Source organism: Rana temporaria, chromosome 7 (genome assembly GCF_905171775.1).
Source record: "Rana temporaria chromosome 7, aRanTem1.1, whole genome shotgun sequence".
Classification (NCBI taxonomy): domain Eukaryota; kingdom Metazoa; phylum Chordata; class Amphibia; order Anura; family Ranidae; genus Rana; species Rana temporaria.
In genome coordinates, this window is record NC_053495.1 from 89,034,618 (window position 1) to 89,062,334 (window position 27,717).

General features: G+C 47.6%; 1 protein-coding gene across 4 annotated transcripts in view; it reads right to left on the bottom strand.

Annotated features, from left to right (window-relative positions):
* SREBF2 (sterol regulatory element binding transcription factor 2) overlaps positions 1 to 27,717 on the bottom strand; it is a 156,872-nt gene that overhangs the window by 18,403 nt on the left and 110,752 nt on the right. For all 4 annotated transcript variants that reach the window (XM_040359628.1, XM_040359631.1, XM_040359629.1 and 1 more), the window contains 3 exons: positions 22,065 to 22,230; positions 14,050 to 14,220; positions 12,463 to 12,574 (listed from right to left, as the gene is read on the bottom strand). In XM_040359628.1, coding sequence (XP_040215562.1) covers positions 12,463 to 12,574; positions 14,050 to 14,220; positions 22,065 to 22,230 — 449 coding nt within the window. The remainder of the gene's footprint in view (positions 1 to 12,462; positions 12,575 to 14,049; positions 14,221 to 22,064; positions 22,231 to 27,717) is intronic.

The following is a 27,717-nucleotide window of genomic DNA, read 5'->3' on the forward strand; positions in this document are numbered from 1 at the left end:
ATGTGGTGATGGCTCTGATGGGGGATGTAGTGATGGCTCTGATGGGGGATGTGGTGATGGCTCTGATGGGGATGTAGTGATGGCTCTGATGGGGATGTGGTGATGGCTCTGATGGGGGATGTGGTGATGGCTCTGATGGGGAGGTGGTGATGGCTCTGATGGGGATGTGGTGATGGCTCTGATGGGGGATGTGGTGATGGCTCTGATGGGGAGGTGGTGATGGCTCTGATGGGGATGTGGTGATGGCTCTGATGGGGGATGTGGTGATGGCTCTGATGGGGAGGTGGTGATGGCTCTGATGGGGGATGTGGTGATGGCTCTGATGGGGAGGTGGTGATGGCTCTGATGGGGGATGTGGTGATGGCTCTGATGGGGATGTAGTGATGGCTCTGATGGGGATGTGGTGATGGCTCTGATGGGGATGTAGTGATGGCTCTGATGGGGATGTAGTGATGGCTCTGATGGGGGATGTGGTGATGGCTCTGATGGGGGATGTGGTGATGGCTCTGATGGGGATGTAGTGATGGCTCTGATGGGGGATGTAGTGATGGCTCTGATGGGGGATGTGGTGATGGCTCTGATGGGGGATGTGGTGATGGCTCTGATGGGGGATGTGGTGATGGCTCTGATGGGGATGTAGTGATGGCTCTGATGGGGATGTGGTGATGGCTCTGATGGGGATGTAGTGATGGCTCTGATGGGGGATGTGGTGATGGCTCTGATGGGGGATGTAGTGATGGCTCTGATGGGGGATGTGGTGATGGCTCTGATGGGGATGTGGTGATGGCTCTGATGGGGGATGTGGTGATGGCTCTGATGGGGAGGTGGTGATGGCTCTGATGGGGATGTGGTGATGGCTCTGATGGGGGATGTGGTGATGGCTCTGATGGGGAGGTGGTGATGGCTCTGATGGGGATGTGGTGATGGCTCTGATGGGGGATGTGGTGATGGCTCTGATGGGGAGGTGGTGATGGCTCTGATGGGGGATGTGGTGATGGCTCTGATGGGGAGGTGGTGATGGCTCTGATGGGGGATGTGGTGATGGCTCTGATGGGGATGTAGTGATGGCTCTGATGGGGAGGTGGTGATGGCTCTGATGGGGGATGTGGTGATGGCTCTGATGGGGATGTAGTGATGGCTCTGATGGGGATGTGGTGATGGCTTTGATGGGGGATGTGGTGATGGCTCTGATGGGGATGTAGTGATGGCTCTGATGGGGGATGTGGTGATGGCTCTGATGGGGGATGTGGTGATGGCTCTGATGGGGAGGTGGTGATGGCTCTGATGGGGGATGTGGTGATGGCTCTGATGGGGATGTAGTGATGGCTCTGATGGGGATGTGGTGATGGCTCTGATGGGGATGTAGTGATGGCTCTGATGGGGGATGTGGTGATGGCTCTGATGGGGGATGTGGTGATGGCTCTGATGGGGGATGTGGTGATGGCTCTGATGGGGGATGTGGTGATGGCTCTGATGGGGGATGTGGTGATGGCTCTGATGGGGATGTAGTGATGGCTCTGATGGGGATGTGGTGATGGCTCTGATGGGGATGTAGTGATGGCTCTGATGGGGGATGTGGTGATGGCTCTGATGGGGGATGTAGTGATGGCTCTGATGGGGGATGTGGTGATGGCTCTGATGGGGGATGTGGTGATGGCTCTGATGGGGGATGTGGTGATGGCTCTGATGGGGGATGTGGTGATGGCTCTGATGGGGATGTGGTGATGGCTCTGATGGGGATGTGGTGATGGCTCTGATGGGGGATGTGGTGATGGCTCTGATGGGGAGGTGGTGATGGCTCTGATGGGGAGGTGGTGATGGCTCTGATGGGGATGTGGTGATGGCTCTGATGGGGGATGTGGTGATGGCTCTGATGGGGAGGTGGTGATGGCTCTGATGGGGATGTGGTGATGGCTCTGATGGGGGATGTGGTGATGGCTCTGATGGGGAGGTGGTGATGGCTCTGATGGGGATGTGGTGATGGCTCTGATGGGGGATGTAGTGATGGCTCTGATGGGGGATGTGGTGATGGCTCTGATGGGGGATGTGGTGATGGATCTGATGGGGGATGTGGTGATGGCTCTGATGGGGGATGTGGTGATGGCTCTGATGGGGGATGTGGTGATGGCTCTGATGGGGGATGTGGTGATGGCTCTGATGGGGATGTGGTGATGGCTCTGATGGGGATGTGGTGGGGGCTCTGATGGAGATGTAGATATGGCGGGGGCTCTGGTGGGGATGTAGATGTGGAGGGGGCTCTGATGGGGAACACTGATGTAAGGCCTCATGCACACTTAATATTTGGCCCTGGTGCACGAGGCTCTGGCATTTAGGTGCGGGCAGAGGATACAGGTGCACCATCCAGCCCTGATAATGGCAGCCTTTTTTTAAATTCTGCTCTATTCCATAGCTGAGGAGTAATTTATAAATGGCTTCTTTTTTTTTTTCGGCCCGCGAATATCTGTAAAATATATAATGTGGCCCTCGAAGTAAAAAGTTTGGAGACCCCTGCTCTAGAGCGACCTGAGATTGTTCTGTGGGCTCGATATATAGACGACATCCTCCTCCTATGGAAAGGGGATCGTACCTCCCTTGATACCTTCATGACTATCTTGAATGACAATCAAGTTGGGATTTGTCTCTCTTATGAGGCGAGTCCCTTAAGTATACACTTCCTTGACCTTGAAATCTTTGTTGAAAACCATCAACTTAAAACTAGGACATACTTCAAAAGCACGGACCGCAACGGGTTCATCCCACAGGACAGTTGCCATCACCCGTCCTGGCTAGGCTCGGTGCCCCGTAGCCAGATGCTTAGACTAAGAAGGAACTGCTCTAACTTAAATGATTTCAAGGTCCAGGCACAAACTTTGAAAGAAAGGTTTGTGGAAAAGGGATACTGTAAGCTGGCCATAGAAGAAGAAATTAAGAAAATCTCTACAGTAGATAGGTCCACATTAACTGTGGAAAGGGTTAAAATAGCACAAGATAACAAATTTAAACACTCGTTCTTCACCACTTTTTCCACCCAATACAGACAAATTAAAAGTATCATTCAAAAACACTGGGCAGTTTTGAAAAATGATCCCTTGTTGGGACCGGTTCTTCCTGCACAAGCAGGTGTGATTTATAGAGGGGCTGTCCCTCTAAGAAATCAACTTGCGCCAAATATACCAGACCCTCCAGGAAAAATTTCCTTTTTCCCTTTATCCAAAGGCTATCACCCTTGTAGAAAGTGTAAGGTATGCTTACATAATTCTAATAAGAGAAAAACAGTTAGCTTTACATCATCAGTAACCGGTTTTGTATTCCCCATGAAAATATTTTCCACGTGTGCCACCAAACACGTGGTGTATCTCATTACCTGTCATTGTGGGAAACAATATGTGGGCCGCACTATTAGAAGTTTCACCATAAGGGTAGGGGAACACATAGCCAAAATCAAGAAGGGGTGCACAAAACATACTGTACCCAGGCACTTTCTTGAACAGCATAATAAAAGAATTGAGGGGACGACCTTTCAGGTTATTGACCACTTCGTTCCTCACTGGAGAGGTGAGCCCAGTGTTCGGGGTGTATCAAAGCTTGAGGTCTTCTGGATCTACCAATTGAAGAGTTACGTCCCCCACGGCCTTAATGTGGAGTGGGACGTCAACTCCTTCATCAACCAGTCCTGATTTATATGACCAGTATTAACATATTGGAATTTTATAAGTCACTGTATATTTTTTCTATATATTTTTTTTCTGTTTTTTGAATAATCTTTCCATTTTTCTACCTACTCCCAGGACACCATCTACAATCCAAAAAGTAATTTTTAATTTTCATAGATTATTAATAGCTTAATAATATGGGACGATTTAAATGGTCATTATTTTCATCATTTTCGTTTTTGACCACTAGATGGCGCCTACATATGAGAGTTGTGTTATGTAGCAGCCCATGAATATAGGTGGTATGGTAATTTCATTTACCAATTCCCACCACCAGGAGGCCCTCCATACATGTCTCTATGTTCTAGCCATCCTTTATGTTCCCTTTTCCTCTGATATTTTCCCTGTTGCATCTCCACTGATCGCCCTGTGATCCATTATAGATCAATGAACCTCCTCCACGCACTAATTTGCAGGTGCGGTTGTGTTTATACACGGGCACAACGTCTGCATATCTCCTTACTATGGAGCTGTGTCATGAGGGGGCGGGGCTAACGTCGGCCTATGATGCGCTCCGCCTCTCTAGACTCACACATGCTGGGACTGGTGCTGATTGGCTCATCCTCCTGGAAGGGAGGGGAGCTGAGGGGAGATCATGTTGATGGGCTGATACACAGGAGATGTCACTTCCGGGCGCCTGGAGCGCTTGTAACATACACAGGAAAGACAGGGGTTTTTTAACCATTGGATTGAATAGATGTCATTTCCGGGCGCCTGGAGCGCACGCCTACCGGAAATGTCAGCAATTGGAACGCACGCCATTAACGATGAGTGCTGGTCCTATGGGGGTAAGTAGAGATGGTATTTAAAGCGCAGGGGGAGAAGATGATTCAGATATGCACCCCAGTAGAAGTATTTTGATACGAAACCAGTCGGGCATCTGATCATATCCATCCCACACTGCGCACAGCTACTTTTATCCTTCTCTGAAGTGTGTGTGCCTTGATGCCAAGATTGCTTTTGCAGTGCTGCTTTCTTTTTTGGTGTGATAATGGTTTATTGAGAATCCCTTATTTGAGACTTTTGGGAGCTTATCCTTATTTTTGAAAATTTTTAATAAATTTTTTTTATGCGATGAGGTGTTTTTTCTTTTCTTTTTAATTTATACTGGTACACTGGATCCCCTGAGAACTCCAACTACCTCCAGGAATATCATCATCACTGTCACCAGTTCCAGATCCCTGGTTCAATCAGAGTGGAAAGGTCCTACCGGAAAAGAGCTTTAGGAGTGCCTGGAGAGTTACCCCTGTAAGGCAATCGGCCTACGCAAGCCTTGAAGACCCCCCACCATATGGTGAGATGTGGGTCTACTCCATCCGGTAAGGGTACAACTTATTTATTTCTACTGCTGATTTTGTCTGGAGATAATACACCGTTTACCATAAAGATTGATGTTCCCTGGGACTGTATAAACTTTATGCATACAAATTATTTATATGCACTAAATGGGACTTCATGGTTCATGACAACCATTGTTCTTTTCTACTTTGACACTTTATGAATATCACAGTTACTTGTTTTCATTCATGTGCACAGTTTTTTACATTGTGGATTTCACTTCCCTGTTGATTGGAAATGTGGTTTGAGTCGATACACTCATTATTCACGATTTATTGATCCGGGTACTCACCTGATTGTGGGGGAGTCTCCTTGATCTCTTCATATGTACTCACTGTCCAAGTCTCATTGATTTTGTTGAGTCTGATACTGCCTTACAGGGCATTTGTGTTTTTATTGGCGCCACATTTTTCTTTATATTTTGTAAGACAGAAAGGACCAGATTCAGATCCCATGGACACAAGGGAATCTTGACTGGTGGACTAAGCCGGATCATACCTTGCAAAAAGGTTTTAATCAGGGAATGTGTAGCTAGTGGCCTTTGGAAAAAAATCGATAAGGCCGAGATCTGGCCCTTAATGGTGCTTAGGGCCAACTTCATGTCTGCCCCTAACTGCAGAAACTCCAGAATTCTGCCAATGAGATACCTCCGGGGATGCCAACCCCTGGTCTCGCACCAGGCCACATAAGATTTCCAAACTCGGTAATAGATAAGTCTGGATGCCGGTTTTCTGGCATTAATCAAAGTAGATGCCACCGCATTAGAGAGACCCCTTTTCTTTAAGATATGGGACTCAATAGCCAAACCGTCAAATTGAGAGACGGTAAGGAAGGATGGAATATTGGCCCCTGGGACAATAGGTCTGGCCGAAGCGGAAGGGACCACGGTTGCCCCACGGACATCCTTACAATGTCCGCGAACCAGGCCCTTCTGGGCCACGCTGGAGCCACCAGAATCACTGGTCTTCCTTCCGACTTTACCCTGCGAAGAAGACGGGGTAATAATTGCAACGGAGGAAACGCATACATTAGGGAGAACTGGTCCCATTGGAACACCAGTGCATCCGTGCCGTAAGCAAGTGGATCCCTTGTCCGGGACAGAAAGTTGCCCACCCTTGCATTGAACCTCGATGCAAAGAGATCGACATCTGGTGTTCCCCACCTCTGACAAATGCTCTGGAAGATGTCGGGGTGAAGAGTCCATTCCCCTGGAAGCACCTGTTGGCGGCTTAGGTAGTCTGCTCGCCAATTGTCTATTCCCGGAATGAACACTGCAGATATGCATGGGACATATTTCTCTGCCCAGGTCAGGATTCGATTCACCTCTCTTTGGGCTGCACGACTTCTTGTGCCCCCCTGGTGATTTATGTATGCCACGGCAGTGACATTGTCTGATTGAATCCTGACCGGAAGACCCTTCAACCTGTCTGACCAAGCTGACAGGGCTAGATAGACTGCTCGAATTTCCAGCAGATTTATGGGTAGAGACCTCTCGGAGGCTGACCATTTCCCCTGGAGAGACAAACCTCCCAGGACTGCACCCCAGCCTAGCAGACTGGCGTCCGTGGTCACAACCTGCCATGTCACGGGAACAAAGGACTTCCCCTTTAGCAGGTTCCGGGGAACCAGCCACCAACAAAGGCTCTGCCGGACTGACCGGGAGAGAGACATAGGGAGATCCAAGGCTTGAACCTTTTTGTTCCAAGCGGACAGAATGGCATGTTGAAGCTCCCTTGAGTGGAACTGCGCAAATGGGACGGCCTCGAACGAGGCTACCATCTTTCCCAGTAACCTCATACAGAGGCGAATGGGAGGCTGACGCTTTGCTTTGACTAGTTGAACTAGTTCTCTTAAAGCTTCGAACTTCCTTTGGGGCAGGAAGACCCTTTTTAGCTTTGTGTCTATGAGTAGACCCAAATATTCGAGCCTTTGCACAGGCATTAAGGCTGATTTGTCCAGGTTGAGAACCCAACCCATGGATTCCAGAAATTTTACGGTTCTGTGTACCGCTGAGTTTAGATCGGCCACTGACCGGTCTACTACCAATAGGTCGTCTAGATAGGCTACTATGGATATGCCTTGAGACCTTAGATAGGCTAACAGTGGAGCCAATACTTTCGTGAAAACACGAGGAGCGGTGGCCAGACCAAAAGGTAAGGCCACGAATTGGAAGTGGCGCTGATTTACCGCGAAGCGAAGCAGCTTCTGATGGTCGAGAAAGATAGGAACGTGCAAGTATGCGTCCTTTATATCGATGGACGCTAGTAGTTCCCCTCCTTGCAGGGAGGCCACCACCGACCTGATCGATTCCATCCGGAATGATTGGACCCTTAGGAACTTGTTTAAGGCCTTGAGGTCCAGGATGGGTCTTACATCCCCGTTTGGTTTGGGGACGGTGAAGAGATTGGAATAAAACCCCAAACCTTGTTCTTCCACTGGCAGCTCTCTGATTACCCCTTGGGATAACAGATGATCTAAGGCCAATGCGAAGGACCTTCTTTTGTCGAGGTCCTTTGGGACGTTCGAGGTTAAGAAGCGCGGCGGAGGAAATTCGCTCAACTCCAGCTTGTAGCCCCCGGAGACCGTAGAGAGGACCCACCTGTCTTGGATCCTGTCTAGCCAAGCCTCCGCAAACAGCTGAAGCCTTCCCCCCACCCGGCTGAGTGGGGGAGAACCTTCATAATGCTGACTTAGTTGCTGGCTTGGCCTGTGGCTTACGGTTCCAAGGCTTTTTGGAAGCCTGAGGCTGGCCCTGTGGCTTCCCACCTGCATTGAATCGTCCAGGAGGCCGTCGGAACTGCCTGGTACCGGAAGTACTAGGGATAGGAGAGGAGGATCTCTTAAAGGAGGGGGGACCCCTAAACCTTTTCTTTACTGGCAACAGTGTACTTTTGCCACTGGAAATTTTCTGAATGTAATTATCCAGATCTTCCCCAAACAAACGCTCTCCATGAAAGGGAAACCCCGCCAGTAATTTTTTACACGGGGCTTCAGCAGACCAGTTCTTCAGCCAGAGTAACCTGCGCATATGAACTAGCGAGAGAGTGAGACGTGAGGACTGCTGAATGGAGTCCTTAATAGCATCTATGGCAAAACATAATGCTCTGGGAAACTCAGCCAAATTCTGGGCCTGTTGTGCCGGCAATTCCTTTAAGACCCCTTTAAACTGGTCCTTCAAGGCCTGGCAAATCCCAATAGCCGCAATTGCAGGCTGGGTTATTCCTCTCGCCGAAGCAAAAGAGGTTTTTAATAAAGTCTCTAATCTCTTGTCTGTCGGATCTTTGAATACCAGAACATTGTCTACTGGACAGGTCAAAGATTTGTTTACGCAGGACACAGCTGCGTCAACCTTGGGGATGCCCCATTTTTTAGTGAATTGTTCCTCCATGGGGTATAAAACCGAAAACTTCTTAGGAGGAAGAAAATATCTATCTGGATGTTCCCAATCCTTGTAGATAAGCCCTTCCAGCAGGGGGTGAACCGGGAAGGAATAATTAGCTTGAGGAGCTTTTAAGGAGCCTAAAGATGAGACTGCACTTGAAGCTGGCTCTGAAAGTGGCAACTTGAAGGCCGAACGGACCATCTCAGTGAGGGACTGGACCAACAATTTTTCGGATTGCGACGCCGAAAAGGGTTCTCCCAAAGTGGAATCCTCAGAGTCCACTACTTCCAGCTGACCTTCTGCCAGATCTCCAGAGGGTAAATCAACCTCTTCTGAGGATGCATGCCCCAAATCGAGGGACTCCTCAGAGGGAGAGGGGGACCTTGTGCGTTTTTCCCTTGAGAGAGAGGATGCAATCAAGGTCGCTAATCTCTGCTCCAAACCCCCCATAGCTGAGGCCAGAGCCTCCTGTGTCACAAAAACTGGAGCAAGTGGGACAAGGGCAGAACAGGCATCTGACAGCCCTGATGGTTCACCCTGGGCCTCCTTCAATTTTTCAGGAGAGGAAGCAGCCGCAGGAGCATGCCCGAGATCCTCTGAGCCAGATGGCGATCCCTTTGCTTTTTTGCTTCTAGTCCCTGAGCCTTTAGCCATGATAAAGCTGAGGTACTCACAATAGTTGCAACTACTTGCGAACCTATAGACCAGCACTGACGCTGCTATTTGATGGTTGGCAAGGTGCAGAGCCCACTAAGCGCCTTAAGCAAATGTCACTGTCCACCACTAGTACTAAATACTGAAGTATGTGCACAAGATCTCTGTGTCCACCGTCAGCCAGAACCAGTTAGGTGGACTGGAGCATATAAGGACTAGGTGTATCACCTGACCTGCTCTGTCCTGTAATCTCAAGTCTCATAGAGAACAGCTGAGATAGACCCCCTGCGCGCGCCGCTGCTAGGCGTGCACCACGAGGCTACGCGCGCACACGTAGCCGCACGCGCGCACATGTCGTCACACGCATCTCACGGAGCACGCCGCGCACATTCGTGCGCATCGAAGCAGCGTACAAAAAATTCATTTGTGCGCGCGCGTGCGCCTAAGACACATCAATGTCGCGCGCGCATGACGCTACGCGCCATGCATGAGGATGGAACACCACAGCTCCATGTGAGAACCAGGTAAGCCAAGTGAAGCCAAACATTTTGGACAACTTTTTTCTGCTTTTAACCTGCACAGGAGGGGCTAACTACCTGACTAGAGATACCCCTCCTCCCCACAACACACAGGACCATATAGGAGGAGCACAGACAGTTAGCTTTAGGCAAACATAATGGCTCAAATAAAGGAAGGTTACTCCTAGGACCAAGTCCTGAAGCACCTTCACTTACCTGATCCAACGCTGCAGGACTCTGCAAAACAGACAGTCCAATCTTCACCCATCACGGAGAGCAGCGTCTATAGACCTTCAGGGACCGGGGTCCATGGACAGGAACACCACACCCCTGGACCCATATCGCACCCTGTCAGTAAACTTTTGGTATTAGGAAATTGACCAAAGTACTGAATAACCAGGATCCAGCTCTCAAAGAGAAGCATTACAGGCCAAACCCCGTTCTTCTTAACCGGGGCCCGGGTACCGTCCACTTTGGCTCAGAAGCACTTTGGACGGATCCGGATTTCATGGAGGCTTTTTACATCCAATATGGATCCCTCCAGTGGAGCTCCTTGGAGCACATGTTCACTCGTGACCAACACCTTAGACACTGGCAAAAAACTGAGGCACTCCCGGTATGGGAGGGGTTATATAGGGGAGGGAACTTCTTGCCTTAAGGGCGTGCCAGTGTCCACACCTGAAGGTACTCTCTATAACCCACATAGTAATTACTATGCTTCTCTGTGTCCCGTGATGTACGATAAAGAAACATATAATATAGATTCTTTCATTACCTTTTCTAGCGAACACGTTGTATATCTTATACAATGTCCCTGTTCTGAACAATATATCGGTAGGACCAAAAGGGCCCTTCACGTTAGACTAGAGGAGCATGTAGGCAAAGTTGGGCGGGGTTTTTCTAAGCATAACCTGTCCAAACATTATGCGAAATGTCATGCTAAGAATATTAAGGGCACCCTTTTTTTTACCCATTGAGAAATTATGTCCGCATTGGAGGGGTACCAATAAAATTCGTTCCATCTCTAAACTTGAGACTCAATGGATTTTTAATATGAAGTCTTTTGTTCCATATGGGTTAAATGTAGATTGGGACATCAATTGTTTTTTAAATAATGCTTAGAATATGTCCCGTGTACTACATTAATTTATAGCAGTTTTTCTATTAATAGATTATTTTATCTATTTATATTAATTTTTAACAATCATCAGTTTTTAATTTACTACTTTTTAATGTTATAAATTTGACATTAAGTTGAGTATATTATATAATGTATGTGGATTTATACGGCGTTCCTTCTCTGGTGCTTCCTCCGTTATTGCTCTAAGTTCCATTTATGACCGCTCTCCTTTTTCCCCACAAGATGGCAGTCATCTTGTCTATTCCATTTACAAAAATGTTTCCTCCCTAAGTCTGCTATACCTTCCATACGACGCACGTTAATACGTGGACGTTTGTTTGCCCTTCTTCCGAAGGTCCTTTGTGAAAGCCGCCCTCAAATCAAAATGGAGGTTTAGGGCTATTTAAGGAACCTAGTGATGACGCACAGCCAGCAGCCAATCCCTGACGACGTCCTGTTTGTGACGAAACGCGTAGGTGTGGCCAGCTTTTGATGTCATCACACTCTACAAGAAGATACACGGCAAAGGAGTGTGAGCAGATGGAGGAAACACAGAGGAGACACCACTCCATTTATTTACACGCTCTACTGTTTTACACGCTCTACTGTTTTCAACTAATTGTAAGTGCACATCTTTATCTTATTAAAAACCCTCAATGTAAACGGTTTCACACTATGTGGTTTCCCATCATTTTTTCATTGCATGGGAGCCTGAAGTGATATTCATTGGTGGCACGCATACAGTTTGAAATTGTTCCAGCTTCAGAGGTAGTCTTTTTGGGAAGACTTTTAAACATCCCTGGGCCCCATAAGACCGCTACAATACCGGTCTTTCCATCTGGTAAGGAGACTGCATCTTTATTTATCGGGTGTCCCTTTCGGTGGAGGATTTCTTTCTCAATTCATTTAGACACTATTATCCATGAACCTTTTTCATTTATGTGGACGTGGAATATATTTCTTGGACTTTTTTTTAACATCACAGTTCTCTTTTTTTCACAGTTTAATTCACCTATTTATTTTTCAATTATTTTTGGTGGTCAATATATATTTTTTAGCGCTGTACTTTTTGGTTTTAATTGTTTTATTTTACTTTGGTACTTTGAGTAATTGGTACTGGCAGCTATTCACATTCACGTGTGGTTTATTTTTCTTTATTGTATTTGTTAGCGCAGTGTTTTTTTTCTGCCCTTGTGGTAGAAATCCTTTTTTTCACATCAGTAAAAAATTACACTATAATGTGAGCTCTTTTGATATTTGGCTCTTTGGAGCGAGTGCTTCTTTTCCATCTATTGGTGCTGTAGGTTTTTCCAAATCTCCCCCCAGTGGTGGGCTGCTGCTACAGTCAGAGAACCTCAGATGATTAAATGGAGCTGGATGTCCAGAGTGGAAGCTGAGATTGTTAATTTCCAATGCATGACTTGCTGCATTGGCAGCCAGTGAGCTGGTAAGTGCGGTCTTACCCTCAGATGCCTGTGGTGTCCCCTTTTTTGGATAACGGAAGCAATACGTGGACTTTTCTGGAGTTAAAAGGACATATTGGTTTATTTATGCATTTGTGTGCGATTTTCACTTTCATGTTTTTATGCACATAATTTACAGTGGATATTTTAATTTGCTGTTATTTTAAAACGCTGCACCTTTATCACGGTTTAATCGGCATGTATTATGAGCAATATTGGCGATATTAACACTTCTGTAGAGCTGCCAATAAAAAACAGTAATGTTCAAGCTTACCTGGCTTGCTGATGTTTGGAGGCCGTTTCTGCAAGCTGTGTTGCAAAAGCTGGTGTGTGCGGGTAGGACTTGCACCAGCCATCAGTCTAACTGTAGCTTCATGTAGGAACAACTAGGATTAACAAAAAAAAAAAAAAAAAATGTTCATTTGAGTTTCTTTATCCTTTAAGCAGAACTCCAACTTTGTTTTTTTTTTTTTGTTTTTTTTACACATGTGGTATGGTTCGGTTTTAATCCAAAGCATCTAGTGTGGCTCCTGGCTGCTCTCTCCTATCTATTCATTTTGCACATGTCACTTCTGTCGATCCACTCAGCACATAGCAGGTGATAAACTCAATGAGATGACCATGTGCATGTTTGCCAGTGAGGCTGTATTCCCTCCACTCAAGTCTCAGATTGTGTCTGGTTCACAGCAAAGCTGACCATACATGGATCGAAATTCGGCCGGTTCAGCAGGGACGGGACAAATTTTAATCCATGTATGGGTCATATTTTCTCCCCTGATCAGTGCTGCAGGCTGTAGCCTGCATTGCTGAGCAGTGTATTCTGATGGAGGTCTCCCCACTGTCAGAATACAGTGGCTCAGGCAGGGAGGATTCCTTCATCCACCTCAAATGTGTGGCTGGAGGAAATCAGGTACGTTTTTTCATTCAAACTGGATTGAAGAAAAAAAATAAAAAATTTAACTGATCTATATGCTGCTTTAGTGTCACACAGCCACTTCTCGCAGTAACACTTGTTTTGACTTTACTTCTATAGTCATTGAAACTACAGAGATTATGTCAATACCTTCCCCGTTAATAATGCTGGGCAGGATTGAATAGATAGAAATTAGCATCCAAACCCATTCAGTCACGTCTACCTCCCGAGCCCTGCTTTCATGCAAAATTTTCATGCAGTCCTGCCTGTTTTAGGCTACCAGAAGGCAAACTGCACCAGCAAACTCTTCTGCATGCCGCAAAACAAACATTCCTGCAGTGTGATTATTTTTCCATTCACTGCAGTAGTTATTAGGGGAGCTACAAATCTAAATGGTATGCAAATATGAACACCCACTGATGCAATGTAATGCAGGGCTGTGGCCACGATAACAGAATTTGTTACTCCTCTTTCACCACCCACAGTAATGCCCCAAACTGTCTTAAAACTACAGTCCCAAAGCATTATGGGACATGTAGTTAAAGAAAATGACACAGCCATATAGGAGGAACTTCCTCCAGGTGCCCTGGACTTACAAGCAGAGCATGAGAGAAGCTATAAAGCCACAGCTACTAAATGAGAACTATATATGGCAATACAAAGTAATGTCTATAAGCAAAATGGGCAAAAAAACAGTGCTGAAAGTACAGAGATCAAACATATATTGCAACAGTAAGACGATCCTGAGCTCGAGTTTTAAAGTGATCCTGCCACTACAGAGTTACTTTATATAAAGACAATTCTGTGTAAAAAAACATCTACAGTATACACTGTACTTATTTTTCCTGTTGCCCATGTCTTAAAATGCTGCTGATTTTCTTTTTTATACAACAGGGCCGACTCTGACCTGTGTAGTTTATTTATATTCTGCTAAATATTACAACTTACCTTGCACTGAGCAGGTTTAAAGGTTAAAGCAAGCCTACGAAGGCTGCTGAGATCCCTCTGGAACCCTGTGAGAACAGATTTGGAGGCATGAATCGTTTCCCCAGATGCCTGTTTCTGCCATAAAGAGGTTCGCATGGACAGTAACAGATCACAAACTAGAAGCTGTATTACCTAAAAGACAAAAAGGAGATAAAAGGCTTCAAGCACACTTAGGATTCTCACTCGGTCAATGAGCATCTGCATGGCTGCTTATACGCTCCACTATTGCAGTATACAATTTTTGTAATGACATGAACACATCAAAGAATATACAAGATTTTAGGCGAATAATAGATTTAGGGGTTTCCAAATGCCATGTTTCAACACTGGGACAATGTTTTTTTATGTTGGTGTGCTGTGCCCATTTTGCACCATACTGGAGAGTTTTAAAAGCATACCTCAAAACCAATTTCAATAATTGGACTCCAGGTGTGCAAACTACTGACTCCAATTAGCTTCCGTTGAAGTAATTCGCCTATGGGTTCACTTATTTTCCTCCAGCACTATGAATGTTTATTGGCTGTGTTCAATAAAGATACAAGAAATTAGAATTGTTTGTTATCAGCGTAAGCACAATAGGTTTGTCTATTGTGATTTACAGTAGATGAGATCACTTTTTATGACAAATTACTACAGAAAGCCAGTTAATGCAAAAGGGGTGCACATACTTTTCTTGCCACTGTATGTGTGCGCACACACACTGATCAGCCATAATAGCAGTAGCAGATACTTCAATCCTGTAAGCTGTGACATGGTGTGTCTATTAGGGTTGTCCCGATACCACATTGAGACTGAGTACAAGTACCGATACTTTTTTTTATACGGTATGTCATGTGACAGTGGCAGTATTTTTTTTTTTTTTATTTTTTTTTTTGGGGGGGTGGGGGATGGAGAGATAGTGGATTGTCAGTGTGTTTTTTTTTATTTACATTTTAATTATTATTTTTTATTTATTGCAATTTTTTTTATTTTTTATAATCAGCCCTGTTGGGGGTCTTTGGTGAGATATCAGGGGTCTTAACAGACTCCTGACATCTCCCCTTTAAGACAGAGAAAGGGACTAAGGACACAGATTCCCCAGTCCCTTTCTCTGCAGCCTCAGCTAAAATGAATGGAGAGAAGCTCCTCTCCATTCAAAAACTAAAAACACAGGTTCATTCGGAAAAAGGTAGGAGCCGGGTTTAGCGTCTCCTACCCCTGCTCTCCATCCTGACAAATTGACGGGGGGGGGGGGGGGGGGGGGGGGGAGTACAGCATGAAGAGGGAAAGGACAGCGCGGAGGGGGGGGGGGTAGTACAGCATGAAGAGGGAAAGGACAGCGCGGAGGGGGGGGGGACAGGACAGCGCGGAGGGGGGGGGTAGTACAGAATGAAGAGGGAAAGGACAGCGCGGAGGGGGGAAGGACAGGACAGCGCGGAGGGGGGGGGGAGGGAGGACAGGACAGCGCGGAGGGGGGGGGGGGGGGAGGACAGGACAGCGCGGAGGGGGGGAGGGGAGGACAGGACAGCGCGGAGGGGGGGAGGGGAGGACAGGACAGCGCGGAGGGGGGAGGGGAGGACAGGACAGCGTGGAGGGGGGAGGGGAGGACAGGACAGCGCGGAGGGGGGGGAGGGGAAGACAGCGCGGAGGGGGGGAGGGGAAGACAGCGCGGAGGGGGGGGAGGGGAAGACAGCACGGAGGGGGGGGAGGGGAAGACAGCACGGAGGGGGGGGAGGAGAAGACAGCACGGAGGGGGGGGAGGGGAAGACAGCACGGAGGGGGGGGGGAAGACAGCACGGAGGGGGGGGGGAAGACAGCACGGAGGGGGGAGGGGAAGACAGCACGGGGGGGGGGAGGGGAAGACAGCGGGGGGGGGGGGGGACAGCACGGGGGGGGGGAGGGGAAGACAGCACGGGGGGGGGGGAAGACAGCACGGGGGGGGGGAGGGGAAGACAGCACGGGGGGGAGGGGAAGACAGCACGGGGGGGGAGGGGAAGACAGCACGGGGGGGAAGACAGCACAGGGGGGGGAGGGGAAGACAGCACGGGGGGGGGGGGGGGGAAGACAGCACGGGGGGGGGGGGAAGACAGCACGGGGGGGGGGGGAAAACAGAGGGGGGGGGAGGGGAAGACAGGGGGGGGGAGGGGGGCGGGGGGGGGGGGGAGGGGAAGACAGCACGGGGGGAGGGGAAAACAGCACGGGGGGAGGGGAAAAACAGCACGGGGGAGGGGAAAACACACGGGGGGAGGGGAAACAGAGCACGGGGGGAGGGGAAGACAGCACGGGGGGGGAAGACAGCACGGGGGGGGGGGGAAGACAGCACGGGGGGGGAGGGGAAGACAGCACGGGGGGGAGGGGAAGACAGCACGGGGGGGGGGGGGGGGAGACAGCACGGGGGGAGGGGAAGACAGCACGGGGGGAGGGGAAGACAGCACAGCACGGGGCGGGAGGGGAAGACAGCCCGGGGGGGGGAGGGAAGACAGCACGGGAGGGGGGGGGTGAACGGAAGACAGCACTGGGGGGGGGGGGGCAGGGAAGACAGCACGGGGGGGGGGGGGAGAGCACGGGAGGGGGAAGACAGCACGGGAAGGGGGGGATGACAGCGCGGAGGGGGGGTGGGAGACAGCCACGGGGGGGGGAGACATGCACGGATCGCGTGCGGCTTTGGGGGAGTTACAAGCAACGATCACTGCTGTATAACTTTAACCAAACAAGTGAAAAGGGGGCAGAATCAGTGCATTGCAACTCCCCTGCCGCACCAGATCACCCCGACTGCCCCAGGAATCGGGTGAAGCATCGGAGCATCCCCCCCCCAGTACAAAGTATCAGGGAAATGCTCGGTATCGGGACATCCCTAGTCTCTATGCACAGCTATTTTTTTTCCAGCACATTCCACAGACTCAACTAGACTGACAACTGGAGAATCTGAGACAAGTTAACACTTCAAACACATTTTCCTTAAGCCATTCTTAGAATTCAATAGGCCAGACCAGCTTCTTTCATTGCTCCATGGTCCAGGCTTGCGCAAGGTAAGCACTTTTGGTTGTGAACACGGGTCAGCATGGGCACCCTGACTGGTCTGCAGCTAGGCAGCCCCATACACAACGATGCACTGTGTCTTCTAGCACCTTTCCATCAGAACCAGCATAAACTTCTCCAGGAAGTCGAGCTACAGTAGCTCTTCTATTAGATCAGACTACACAGGTCAGCCTTTGCTCCCCACATGCATCAATGAGCTTTGGCCACACATAATCCTGTCGCACGTTTGCCATTTTTTCCTTCCTTGGACCACTTTTGGTAGGTCCTGATGACTGCAGATTGGGAACATCTGTCAAAAGCTGCAGTTTTGAAGATTCTCTGACCCAGTCTAGCCATTTCAACTTTGCCCTTGTCAAAGTGGCTTAGATCCTTACGCATTCCCATTTTTTTCTGCTTTTAACACATGGACCTCAAGGACTACATCCTTACTTGCTGCCTAATATATCCTACCCACTTTCAGATACCATTGTAATGACAAAATCGGTTAGTCACTTGTCAATGGTCATAATGTTATGGCCAATTGGCTCAAAGATGTTGGTCACATACATAAAAAAAACGAATCTGTGCACTCAGAATAATATTACCGTTACTCATTGTTTTGCCCTTGCAGTAGTAAATTTTTATTTTAGAACCCTATAAACTTCCACAAGATGTAGTTTTGGTTTAAAAACAGAAAGCCCATCCAGAAATGCCAAGTTGTTCCTCACAAAAAAATACCATAGTTCCTTGAGCGCTAAAACTGTAGATCATGCAACCAGAAAAAAGGTTATATGACCAAAAACATATGGAGATGCGGTATAAAAGAAGGATACTGGTGGACAGCACTCAATAGATTAGATATCAAGCCAAAAAGTCAGTGAGGCCATAAACAAATACAACAAAATAATGAATAAAATAATAAAAGTAATGATAAAATGAGCCAACGATACCACTTGAGGTCCCAAGGGTGTTAGAAAGTTAGCATCATCTGGAAGGCTAGCCTGTAAAGGAGGGGTGCCAGTGTCCATGTTGTGCTGCGTGGAGACCTAGGGCCAGATTCACGTAGATCAGCGGATCTATAGATCCGCTCGATCTACCTGATTTAAGATCCGCTCCCACAAGTTTGGGGAGGCAAGTGGGTAATTCACAAACCACTTACCTCCAAACTTGCGGCGGCGGATCGCAAATCCCCCAGCGGAATTCAAATTCCGCGGCTAGGGGGAGTGTACTATTTAAATCAGGCGCGTTCCCGCGCCAATTTAAATGCGCATGCGCCGTCCGCAAAATTTCCCGGCGTGCATTGCTCCCACTGACATCGCTAGGACGTCAGTGGTTTCGACGCTTACGTAAACGACGTCCGTCCGTATTCGAGAACGACTTACGCAAACGACGTTAAAAAATTCAAATTCGACGCGGGAACGCCGGCTATACTTAACATTGGCTGCGCCTCATCGAAGGCAGGGGTAAGTATACGCCGGGAAAGCCGCTACGGAAACGACGTAAGAACACTGCGTCGGGTCCGCGTACGTTCGTGAATTTGCGTATCTCGCTGATTTACATATTATTCAACGTAAATTAGCGGGAACGCCCCCGGCGCCATTTTCAAATTGAAAATAAGATCCGACAGTGTAACACTGTCGGATCTTAGCCATATCTATGCGTAACTGATTCTATGAATCAGACGCATAGATAGGACCAATGTAAGTCAGAGATACGACGGTGTATCAGGAGATACACCATCGTATCTCTTTGTGAATCTGGCCCCTAGTATGGCGAAGGGGCTCAAAGGCCGGAGTCGGACACGAGCGTGTGTAAGGTGACACAGCCGTGAATGGCAGAAAAAGTGTAGTGCCACCAAGGATTCTGCAGAAATCCAGTAACCCTGCCTTACAAATGCCAATAACGATGAAGGAGGACAAACGACCAGGACCCAGAGCCGGAAGCCGTGTATGTGGCTGGCATGTCTGGATGACGGACGCTGCGAGCTGGAAGTGTGAACGAGGTGGAAGCCCAAGAACCAGCGCGGAACGCAAGCTCGTCTGTTGCCGTGGCAAGGCGTTTCGCACGCATGCACTTTGTCATAGTCCATATTGATTTGCGGCAGCATCACCTTACACATGCCCGTGTCTCTGACTCCGGCCTTTGAGCCCCTTCCCGGAACCAGGTCTCCACTCAGCATAGTATGGGCACTGGCATCCTTCCATGCTGTACAGTTTAGCCTTCCAGATGATGTTAACCTTTCAACGCCCTTGGGACCGGTAAGTGGTATTGTTGGCTCATTTTATCATTACTTTTATTATTTTACTCATTATTTTGTTCATTAAACGAATAAAAACATTGTGTTCATTTATGGCCCCATTGACTCTTTGGCTATCTTGAGACCCAACCCAATACATTAAGTGCTGCCACCGGTATCCTTAATTTGTTCTTCACAACTATACGTTTCACAGTACAGACTGGATTTTTGCAATAACATTAGCCTTGTACAGATGACCACAAGGTAAACATACCTACTATATTAGCTTTGTATACATGACCACAAGGTACACATACCTACTATATTAGCTTTGTATAGATGACCACAAGGTACACATACCTACTATATATTATCTTTGTATAGATGACCACAAGTTACACATATTTAACAGACCAAAAGAGAAGTAAATGTTTAAGCTTTGCATATCCTTTAGGTACGATGATATAGCTGGGGCCTCCATACTGCACTGAAGAAACATTGCACAGACAATAATGACATGCAATGCAACAACAATGCACTACAGTGACACCAAGGTCAAAAGGAAAGTCAAAACTTGTATACCAAAACTTCACAAAACAGAATTACTCCACATATGAATATACCAAAATGTATTTAAAGCAGGAACGTAAAAGGTGTTGTAAAGGTAAAAAATGTTTTCTCTAAATAGCTTCCTTTACCCTATTGCAGTCCTCCTTCACTTACCTCATCCTTCGATTTTGCTTTTAAATGTCCTTATTTCCTCTGAGAATTCCTCACTTCCTTTTCTTCTGCCTGTAACTCCACACAGTAATGCAAGGCTTTCTCCCTGGTGTGGAGAATGCCTCTTGAGGGGGAGGGGGCGAGCAGGAGGGTCAGGACACTCTACTTTGCAGATAGAGAAAGGAGCTGTGTGTTAGTGGGCCTCCTGACACTCCTGTTTGCCCCCTCAAGAGGCTTTCTCCACACCAGGGAGAAAGCCTCACATTACTGTGTGTAGTTACAGACAGAAAAACAGGAAGTGAGGATTTATCAGAAGAAATTAGGACATTTTGCTTTTAAATCGAAGGGTGAGGTAAGTGAAGGAGGACTGCACTAAGGTAAAGGAAGCCAGTTAGGGGGAAAAAAATTACCTTTACAACTCCTTTAAAGTGCTACTAAAGTCTTGTTTTATTTTGATTAAAAATAACAAACATGTTATACTTACCTGTGCAGTTGGTTTTGCATAGAGCAGCCCAGATCCTCTTCTTGGGTCCCTCTTCAGCTCTCCTGGCCTCTCCCTCCTGACAAGTGCCCCCACAGCAAGCAGCTTGCTATGGGGGCACATGAGCCGAGCCGCAGCTCCATGTGTCCATTCAGACATGGAGCACAGACTAGGCACCGCCCTCCCTCTCTCTCCCCTCACTGGCTGCGAATGGGACTCGGCTGCTGTCTCAGCCAATGAGGAGATTCCCTGGCAGCCGAGTACAACATCGCTGACTAAAGATGGGCTCAGGTAAGTATCAGAGGGGGTGCTACACCCATAAGGTTCTTTTATCTTAATGCATAGAATGCATCAAGATAAATAACCTTCTGCCTTTACAATCACTTTACCCTTCCTGTCCTTTATAGCAAGAAAGTTGCAACCTTGGTCTCTGATCTGCAGTTGCCACGTTACACATGATAGATTAGAGCACAAGCAAACGTGACAATCATTTGCGGCATGCCTTCATTGTATCCAATTTGGAAGACCATTAAACCCATGGGTTTCGTTCTGCTTAAAGGAGTTCTCTGACCTAAAACTTTTAACCCCCGCTGTGCCCGGGCTGTAAAACTATACAAAATAAACTTTCACTTACCTGCCTACGATCCCCCGTTGTTCCGATATCGCCGTCCAGTTCTCCGGTCCCGGTCTCTTCCGCTTCCTGCGCGTCGGTGACTCATAGTGCGCTCAGCCTATCAGCAGGCCGCGACGGACATTGCTGCGGCCGCTGATAGGCTGAGCGCACTATGAGTCACCGACACGCAGGAAGCGGAAGAGACCGGGACCGGAGAACGGGACGGCGATATCGGAACAAAGGGGGATCGTAGGCAGGTAAGTGAAAGTTTATTTTGTATAGTTTTACAGCCCGGGCACAGCGGGGGTTAAAAGTTTTAGGTCAGAGAACTCCTTTAAGGCTACATTCATGCTGGCAATGTAGGCCAGTGTGATTTGCAGTGGCAGAAATCTTCAGCGAGAATCTCAAGATTCCTGACACTGCAAGTCACACTGGCCTAATATATCGGTGTGAATGTAGCCTTAAAGCGGAGTTCCACCCTAAAGTGGAACTTCCGCTCATCGGATTTCTCCCCCCTCCGTTGCCACAATTGGCACCTTTCAGGAGGAGGGGGGACAGGATACCTGTCAAAGACAGGTATCCTTCCCCACTTCCGGGAGTCTGGCTGCGACGTTACCGCAGGGTTCCCTCCTCCTCCCCTAGCCGCCGGGCTAATAGGAGAGAGGAGCGAGCCTTGCGCATGCGCAGTAGGGTCCCTGGCGTGAAGCCAAAAGGCTACACTGCTGGGTTCCCTTACCCGCAATGGTGACCGCAGCACCCGACATCAGGGAAACATCAGCTGTGGTGCCGACATCGAGGGACACCAGGAAAGGCAAGTCTCCAATTTATTAAAAGCCAGCAGTATGTGTAGCTGCTGGCTTTTAATTTTTTTTTTTGCCCGGAACACCGGGCAATACTTAATGCAGCAAAATACAGGAAGTGTAATTCACCTTATTTAGATCATTATTGCATGTACTACTCATATTCAGACTATTCCATAGGAAGGTGCTGGCTTTCTCACACTGAGAGAAAGCGTTTTGTGAACTATCAGTCTTTCCCAATACAGACATTTGCATGGCTCTGCACATGTGCACCACAGATTTTACCAAGGGATTCCTGAAAAACAAAAAGCATGACACAAAGGGATAGTTTAGTGTTCAATAGTGTAACATTTTGTAAATATATAAAGAAGATCAACTTGGTGTAAATGTTTTTATCAATGTCCATTAATACAGTATATAGGAAAAAAAATAAAAACCTTCAGTGGGTGTGGAGTGCACTGAAGAGATAACAGGTATTATACTTACTAAGGGTGTAAACATTTTCCTTTGTTAGATGCATCTAGTGCTCCTCTCTTTTTACATTATACAGGGTATAGGAAAGTAAGATCTGTGTGCTGAAGAGACCATCTCATTGCTGGCATAGATACTGGGACGTGAGGTATGAGTGTTAGGGGTAGGATATAGATGGAAGACAGCACATGCTGGAGATGGGCACTCACTATATTGAAGGCAGATTTTCCCATGTAAAAGTAGTACTCCTTGGTGGAGGGTGGCGTGGAGGAGCTACACCCCGACATAGGAGAACGGTGGTGAAAGTGGAGGAGACCACCAAAAGGTTCTGAGACCAGGAAAGGGCCAAAGGGGGAGGGAGGAAAAGGGCATTTTACCTCACAGATTCCTCAAGAAAGTAAAGAAAATTTTTATCGTAGGAAGACCTAAGGTATTAGCAAAAAAAAAAAAATATATATATAGGACGAGATGACAGCAATAAAGTTTATGTCCTATAACGTCAGAGGCCTAAATAACCCCCTTAAGAAGCATAAGATTTTAAGAGAGATTAAACTGTACAGAGCAGACGTGGTCTTCCTACAAGAGACTCACCTTACTCTGGAATCAAATGTCAGATTATACTCCTCCAAGTTTCCGATCTGGTACTATGGAGATACAATTTCAAAGCAAGCAAGGGGAGTTGCAATAGGTTTCTCTAAGGAAATGCGGTTCACATTGGAAGCAAGGATGACGGATACGGAAGGAAGATAGCTCTTCCTAAAAGGAAAACTAGGGGATATGGAGTGCACTTTGGAAAATGTCTATGCACCCAATGTAAACCCCATTAAATATGTCAACGGAATAATGGGAAAATTGAAAGATTTTAGCTCAGGACATGTGATTTTGATGGGAGACTTGAACTTCTGCATGAACCCGGAAACGGACAGTACGTCCCGGGCACATGGGACTAATAACGCACAGTTGAAAAAGATAAAAACAAAAAATGTTTAGTAACCAGATGGTTGATATCTGGAGGATAATGCACCCAAAAATACAGGATTATATGTTTTACTCCCCTGTGCACGGGACGTATTCTAGGATTGACTATATCTTGGTGGATCACAGATTATTGGAGAGGGTAATAGAGACAAGAATAGAAATTGTATCGCACTCGGACCATGCCCCTATAAGTATGAAAATGGAGACCCTGGGACATCAAAAACATTATTCCTGGCGACTCAACGAAGAACTACTCCGAGAAGAGGAGGGATTAGAAAGGGTTAAAAAGGAACTAGACCAATATTTCCTGATAAACGACACTAAGGGGGTATCAGGAGCCACCCTATGGGAGGCACACAAGGCCTACATTAGAGGGATTCTGATTTCGGAGGGAGCCAGGAAGAAAAAAGAGAGATGTAATAAATTAAATACTCTGATCGGGGAAATATTCAAAGCTGAACAAGAGCATAAAAAACAGGGATCAAGGGCATCGACATTAAGAATCGCGCCTACAAACTTGCCGCGTTCGCGGATGACATTCTCTTATTTCTTAAGACTCACGACTATCCCTAATCTCATGATAGACCCTGCAAGAGTTTAGGACCCTGTCCAATCTCCAAATCAACCTCTCCAAGTCATCTGCCCTAAACATCTCTCTGCCCCGATCACTATGCGACCTCTGCCAACTAAATTTCCCCTTTAAATGGAATGCCAAGGCCATTAAGTATCTGGGAATCCAACTTCCCGCCTCCCTCTCAGACCTGTACCCCCTTAACTACTCCTCACTGCTTCGGGTTGTGTTACACGACCTGAAGGGGTGGTCCCCGAAACCTCTGTCGTGGTTCGGCAGGATCGCGGTAATCAAAATGAATGTTCTCCCTCGGCTACTGTATACCATGCAAGCGATCCCCATCAGGCTCCCCACAGCTTTCTTCTCATCCTACAGGTCAGCCTGCGCGGACTTTGTGTGGCATGGCGCCCGCCCGCGCTTGAGCTATGCAAAACTCACGGTCCCTAAAATGCAGGGTGGCCTGGGACTCCCGGACCTACATAGATATCATCTGGCCTGTGGCCTCACTAGAATAGTTGACTGGGCCGCCAATGGGGAGAGAAAAAACTGGGTGGGGATAGAACAGTAATTTTCCCCCATTCCACTGTCCCACCTGCCGTGGGTCTCACAGGCTAACACTCCGCCCGAATGCCAGGACCATCCCCCTCATGCTCCCTTCCCTACGAGCCTTCCGTGAGGCATGCACCAAACACAAACTGTCGGACCGATGCGGCCCCTTGACCCCCCTAAGACTGAACCCCGACTTTCCTCCGGGCATGCACCCTGCTTTCCTGTCTGACGGCTGGCCACACGAGACGGTGCAGGCTGGTCAGTTCTTTGTTTCGGGCAGACTACTGCTCCAAGCGGAACTGCCCGCCAAAACCAACAAGGACGAGTTCCCATTTTGGACTTACCTTCAAATTCGACATTTCTTGGACAAGACAGCCCCGAGCCACCAATGGTCTAGGCCCTGCTCCCCCTTCGAGAGCCTCTGCGCCACCAAGGGACCACAACGGCATCCGATTTCCGTCATATATGGTCTCTTGTTCTCCACGCACTCCTCCAAAACTCATTGGGCCAACCAACAGTGGTAGAGTGACCTGGCACTCGACCTTACGGGGGAGGAATGGGAATCTATTTACAGGCGGGCCCACAAAGGCTCGGTTAACGTCCAAACACAGGAGAACGCATACAAGCTCCTCTCCAGGTGGTACAAAACCCCGCTCAAACTTCACAGGATTGATCCCACACTACCGAAGGTCTGCTGGAGGTGCCACCTGGAGATGGGCTCCTTTCTCCACATTTGGTGGACATGCCCCACTCTCCAACCCTACTGGACGGAGGTCCCCAAGCACATTGCACACGTAACGACGGAAAATCTAGAATTCACGCCCGCGCAATATCTCCTGCATCACGCCCATACGCTACCGAGGGGATATAATCGATCCCTGGCTATGCACATGGTAAATGCTGCACGGATGTGCATCCCACTAAAATGGCTCTCCCCGCATCCTCCTTCCCTCGCGGACTGGTTCCACCGAATCCAAAAGATAATGGAGATGGAGGACCTAATCCATCAAGCGACTGACAACCCTACAAGGTTCAATGAGACATGGGTCTGTTGGAGGCACTTCACTTCAACTGCCGAATACCAGAAGGTGTGTCCCTGACAACCCTGACCTTGTGACCCCGCTTCCCCCCCCCCCCCGCAGAGCTGTGGCGGAGCACGCACCCCTTCCATCCTCCCCCCAAGCATTAGGGACCCCCCCCCCCCCCCCCGGAGCAACGACTATGAAGTTGGGCGATCACCTGTCTATAGTTAACTACCCTTATCGGCAAACTGCCCAGGGAATGACCGGTATGCACACCTACTCCCATGGATACGCTTCGCCCGCATTCAGGTACACTGTAGTAGGCACAAGAGAAGTTCATAGCCACTTCCTACCGGATCCCTGGCTCACACGGTCTAATGGTTATTGCTGTTTATTGTACTTGATATTGCCCTCGACCACTATGCATTACTCTCAAATGTGTTATTGTTATTTTTCCTTCTCCTGTGTTATATGTAGCGGCTGCGCCCGCGAGTATCAGATTTGAGTGCACTTGTTACTGTTTGAAAACTCAATAAAAATCTTTGGAAAAAAAAAAAAAAAAAAAAAAACAACAGGGACAACAAGAGCAATACCACAAAATAGTACTAAAAAGAGAAGAGCGTAAAGAGAGATTAAAAAAAAACTTTAAACAGTATCGCCAGAGAAAGGTATATATAGGGGAAATAAATCGAGTAAGCATTTAGCAAAAATGGTACAAAAATAGAAAACCAGGAATTTATAATATATATATATATATATATATATATATATATATATATATATATATATATATATATATATATATATATATATATATATATATATATATATATACACATATATACACACACACACACACACATATACATATATACACATATATATATATATAAAAAGAGAAGAACAAGGCAATGGTGTATACTACAAAGGACATAGCAGACGCATTTAAAAACTACTACGAGGAGCTCTACTCAGTGGAACAAAAGGGCTGGCAGATAGGAGAGAAAAAGGCAATAATAAATTAATTCTTCTTTTTCTTAGGGAAAGCTAAAGTACCAAAAATCGAGGAGATCGAAAAATCTATATTGGATATTACTCACCGTAAAATCCATTTCTCTGAGTTCATGGACGGACACAGCAGCATTGACCTTAGGGTTATATACCTTTCTTCTAGAAGAGACTAGGCAGAAAAAAACAGCACTTTAAGTGTTAAAAACACTTCTCTCAGTACAGCACTTCCCTTGGGGCGTGTCCCCCGGGTACATCCCACTCTCTGGAAGCATCCAGCCTCAGTTCGTAGACAAGCAGTACAAACAAAGGAGGGGAGGGTGATTTTACGGTGAGTACAAAAATCCTATTTTCTCTTCCGTTCATGGATGGACACAGCAGCATTGACCTTAGGGACGTCCCCAAGCAGTGTCAAAAATTTTGAGGGGTGGGAAAAAAACACAGCAAACCAGGCTTCACCCCAAACAAACCAGAGTTCCTCAACGGAGGAACTTCAACCTTAAACTGCCGCTTGTAAAACCTTGCGGCCAAATGGGGCATCCAAAGATGCACTCACATGCACCTTGTAAAATTTTGAGAAGGTGTGGATTGACGACCAGGTCGTCGCCTTACATACCTGTAAGACAGATGCTTGATGACGGAAAGCCCAAGAGGCACCAATCGCCCTGGTCCAATGCGCCGTGACCTGAAAGGGAGGCGCCCGCCCCTTTAGGGCATAGGACTGGAGCACGACCTGTCTGATCCACCTAGAAATGGTGGCCGACGAGACCGCCAGACCTTTTTTAGGACCAGCCACCGACACGAACAGTGAGTCCGACCTTCGAAACGGAGCCGTAGCAGACAAGTACACCCGTAGGGCTCGAACCACGTCCAAGGAATGCAAAGTGGCCTCATTCGGGTTTTTCGGCTGAGGACATAAGGATGGAAGAACAATGTCCTCATTAATGTGAAAGCCCGAAACAACCTTTGGAAGGAATGATGGCTGTGGCCGCAGCACTACCTTATCCTTATGGATGACTAAGTAGGGAACCTTGCAAGACAAGGCCGCCAGTTCAGATACTCGTCTGACCAAAGTAATTGCCATCAGAAAAAACACCTTCTGAGACAGAGTCAACAAGGGGATCTACTGAATGTCCTCAAACGGAGCTTCTTGAAGCGCCGAAAGAACTAAATTCAAGTCCCA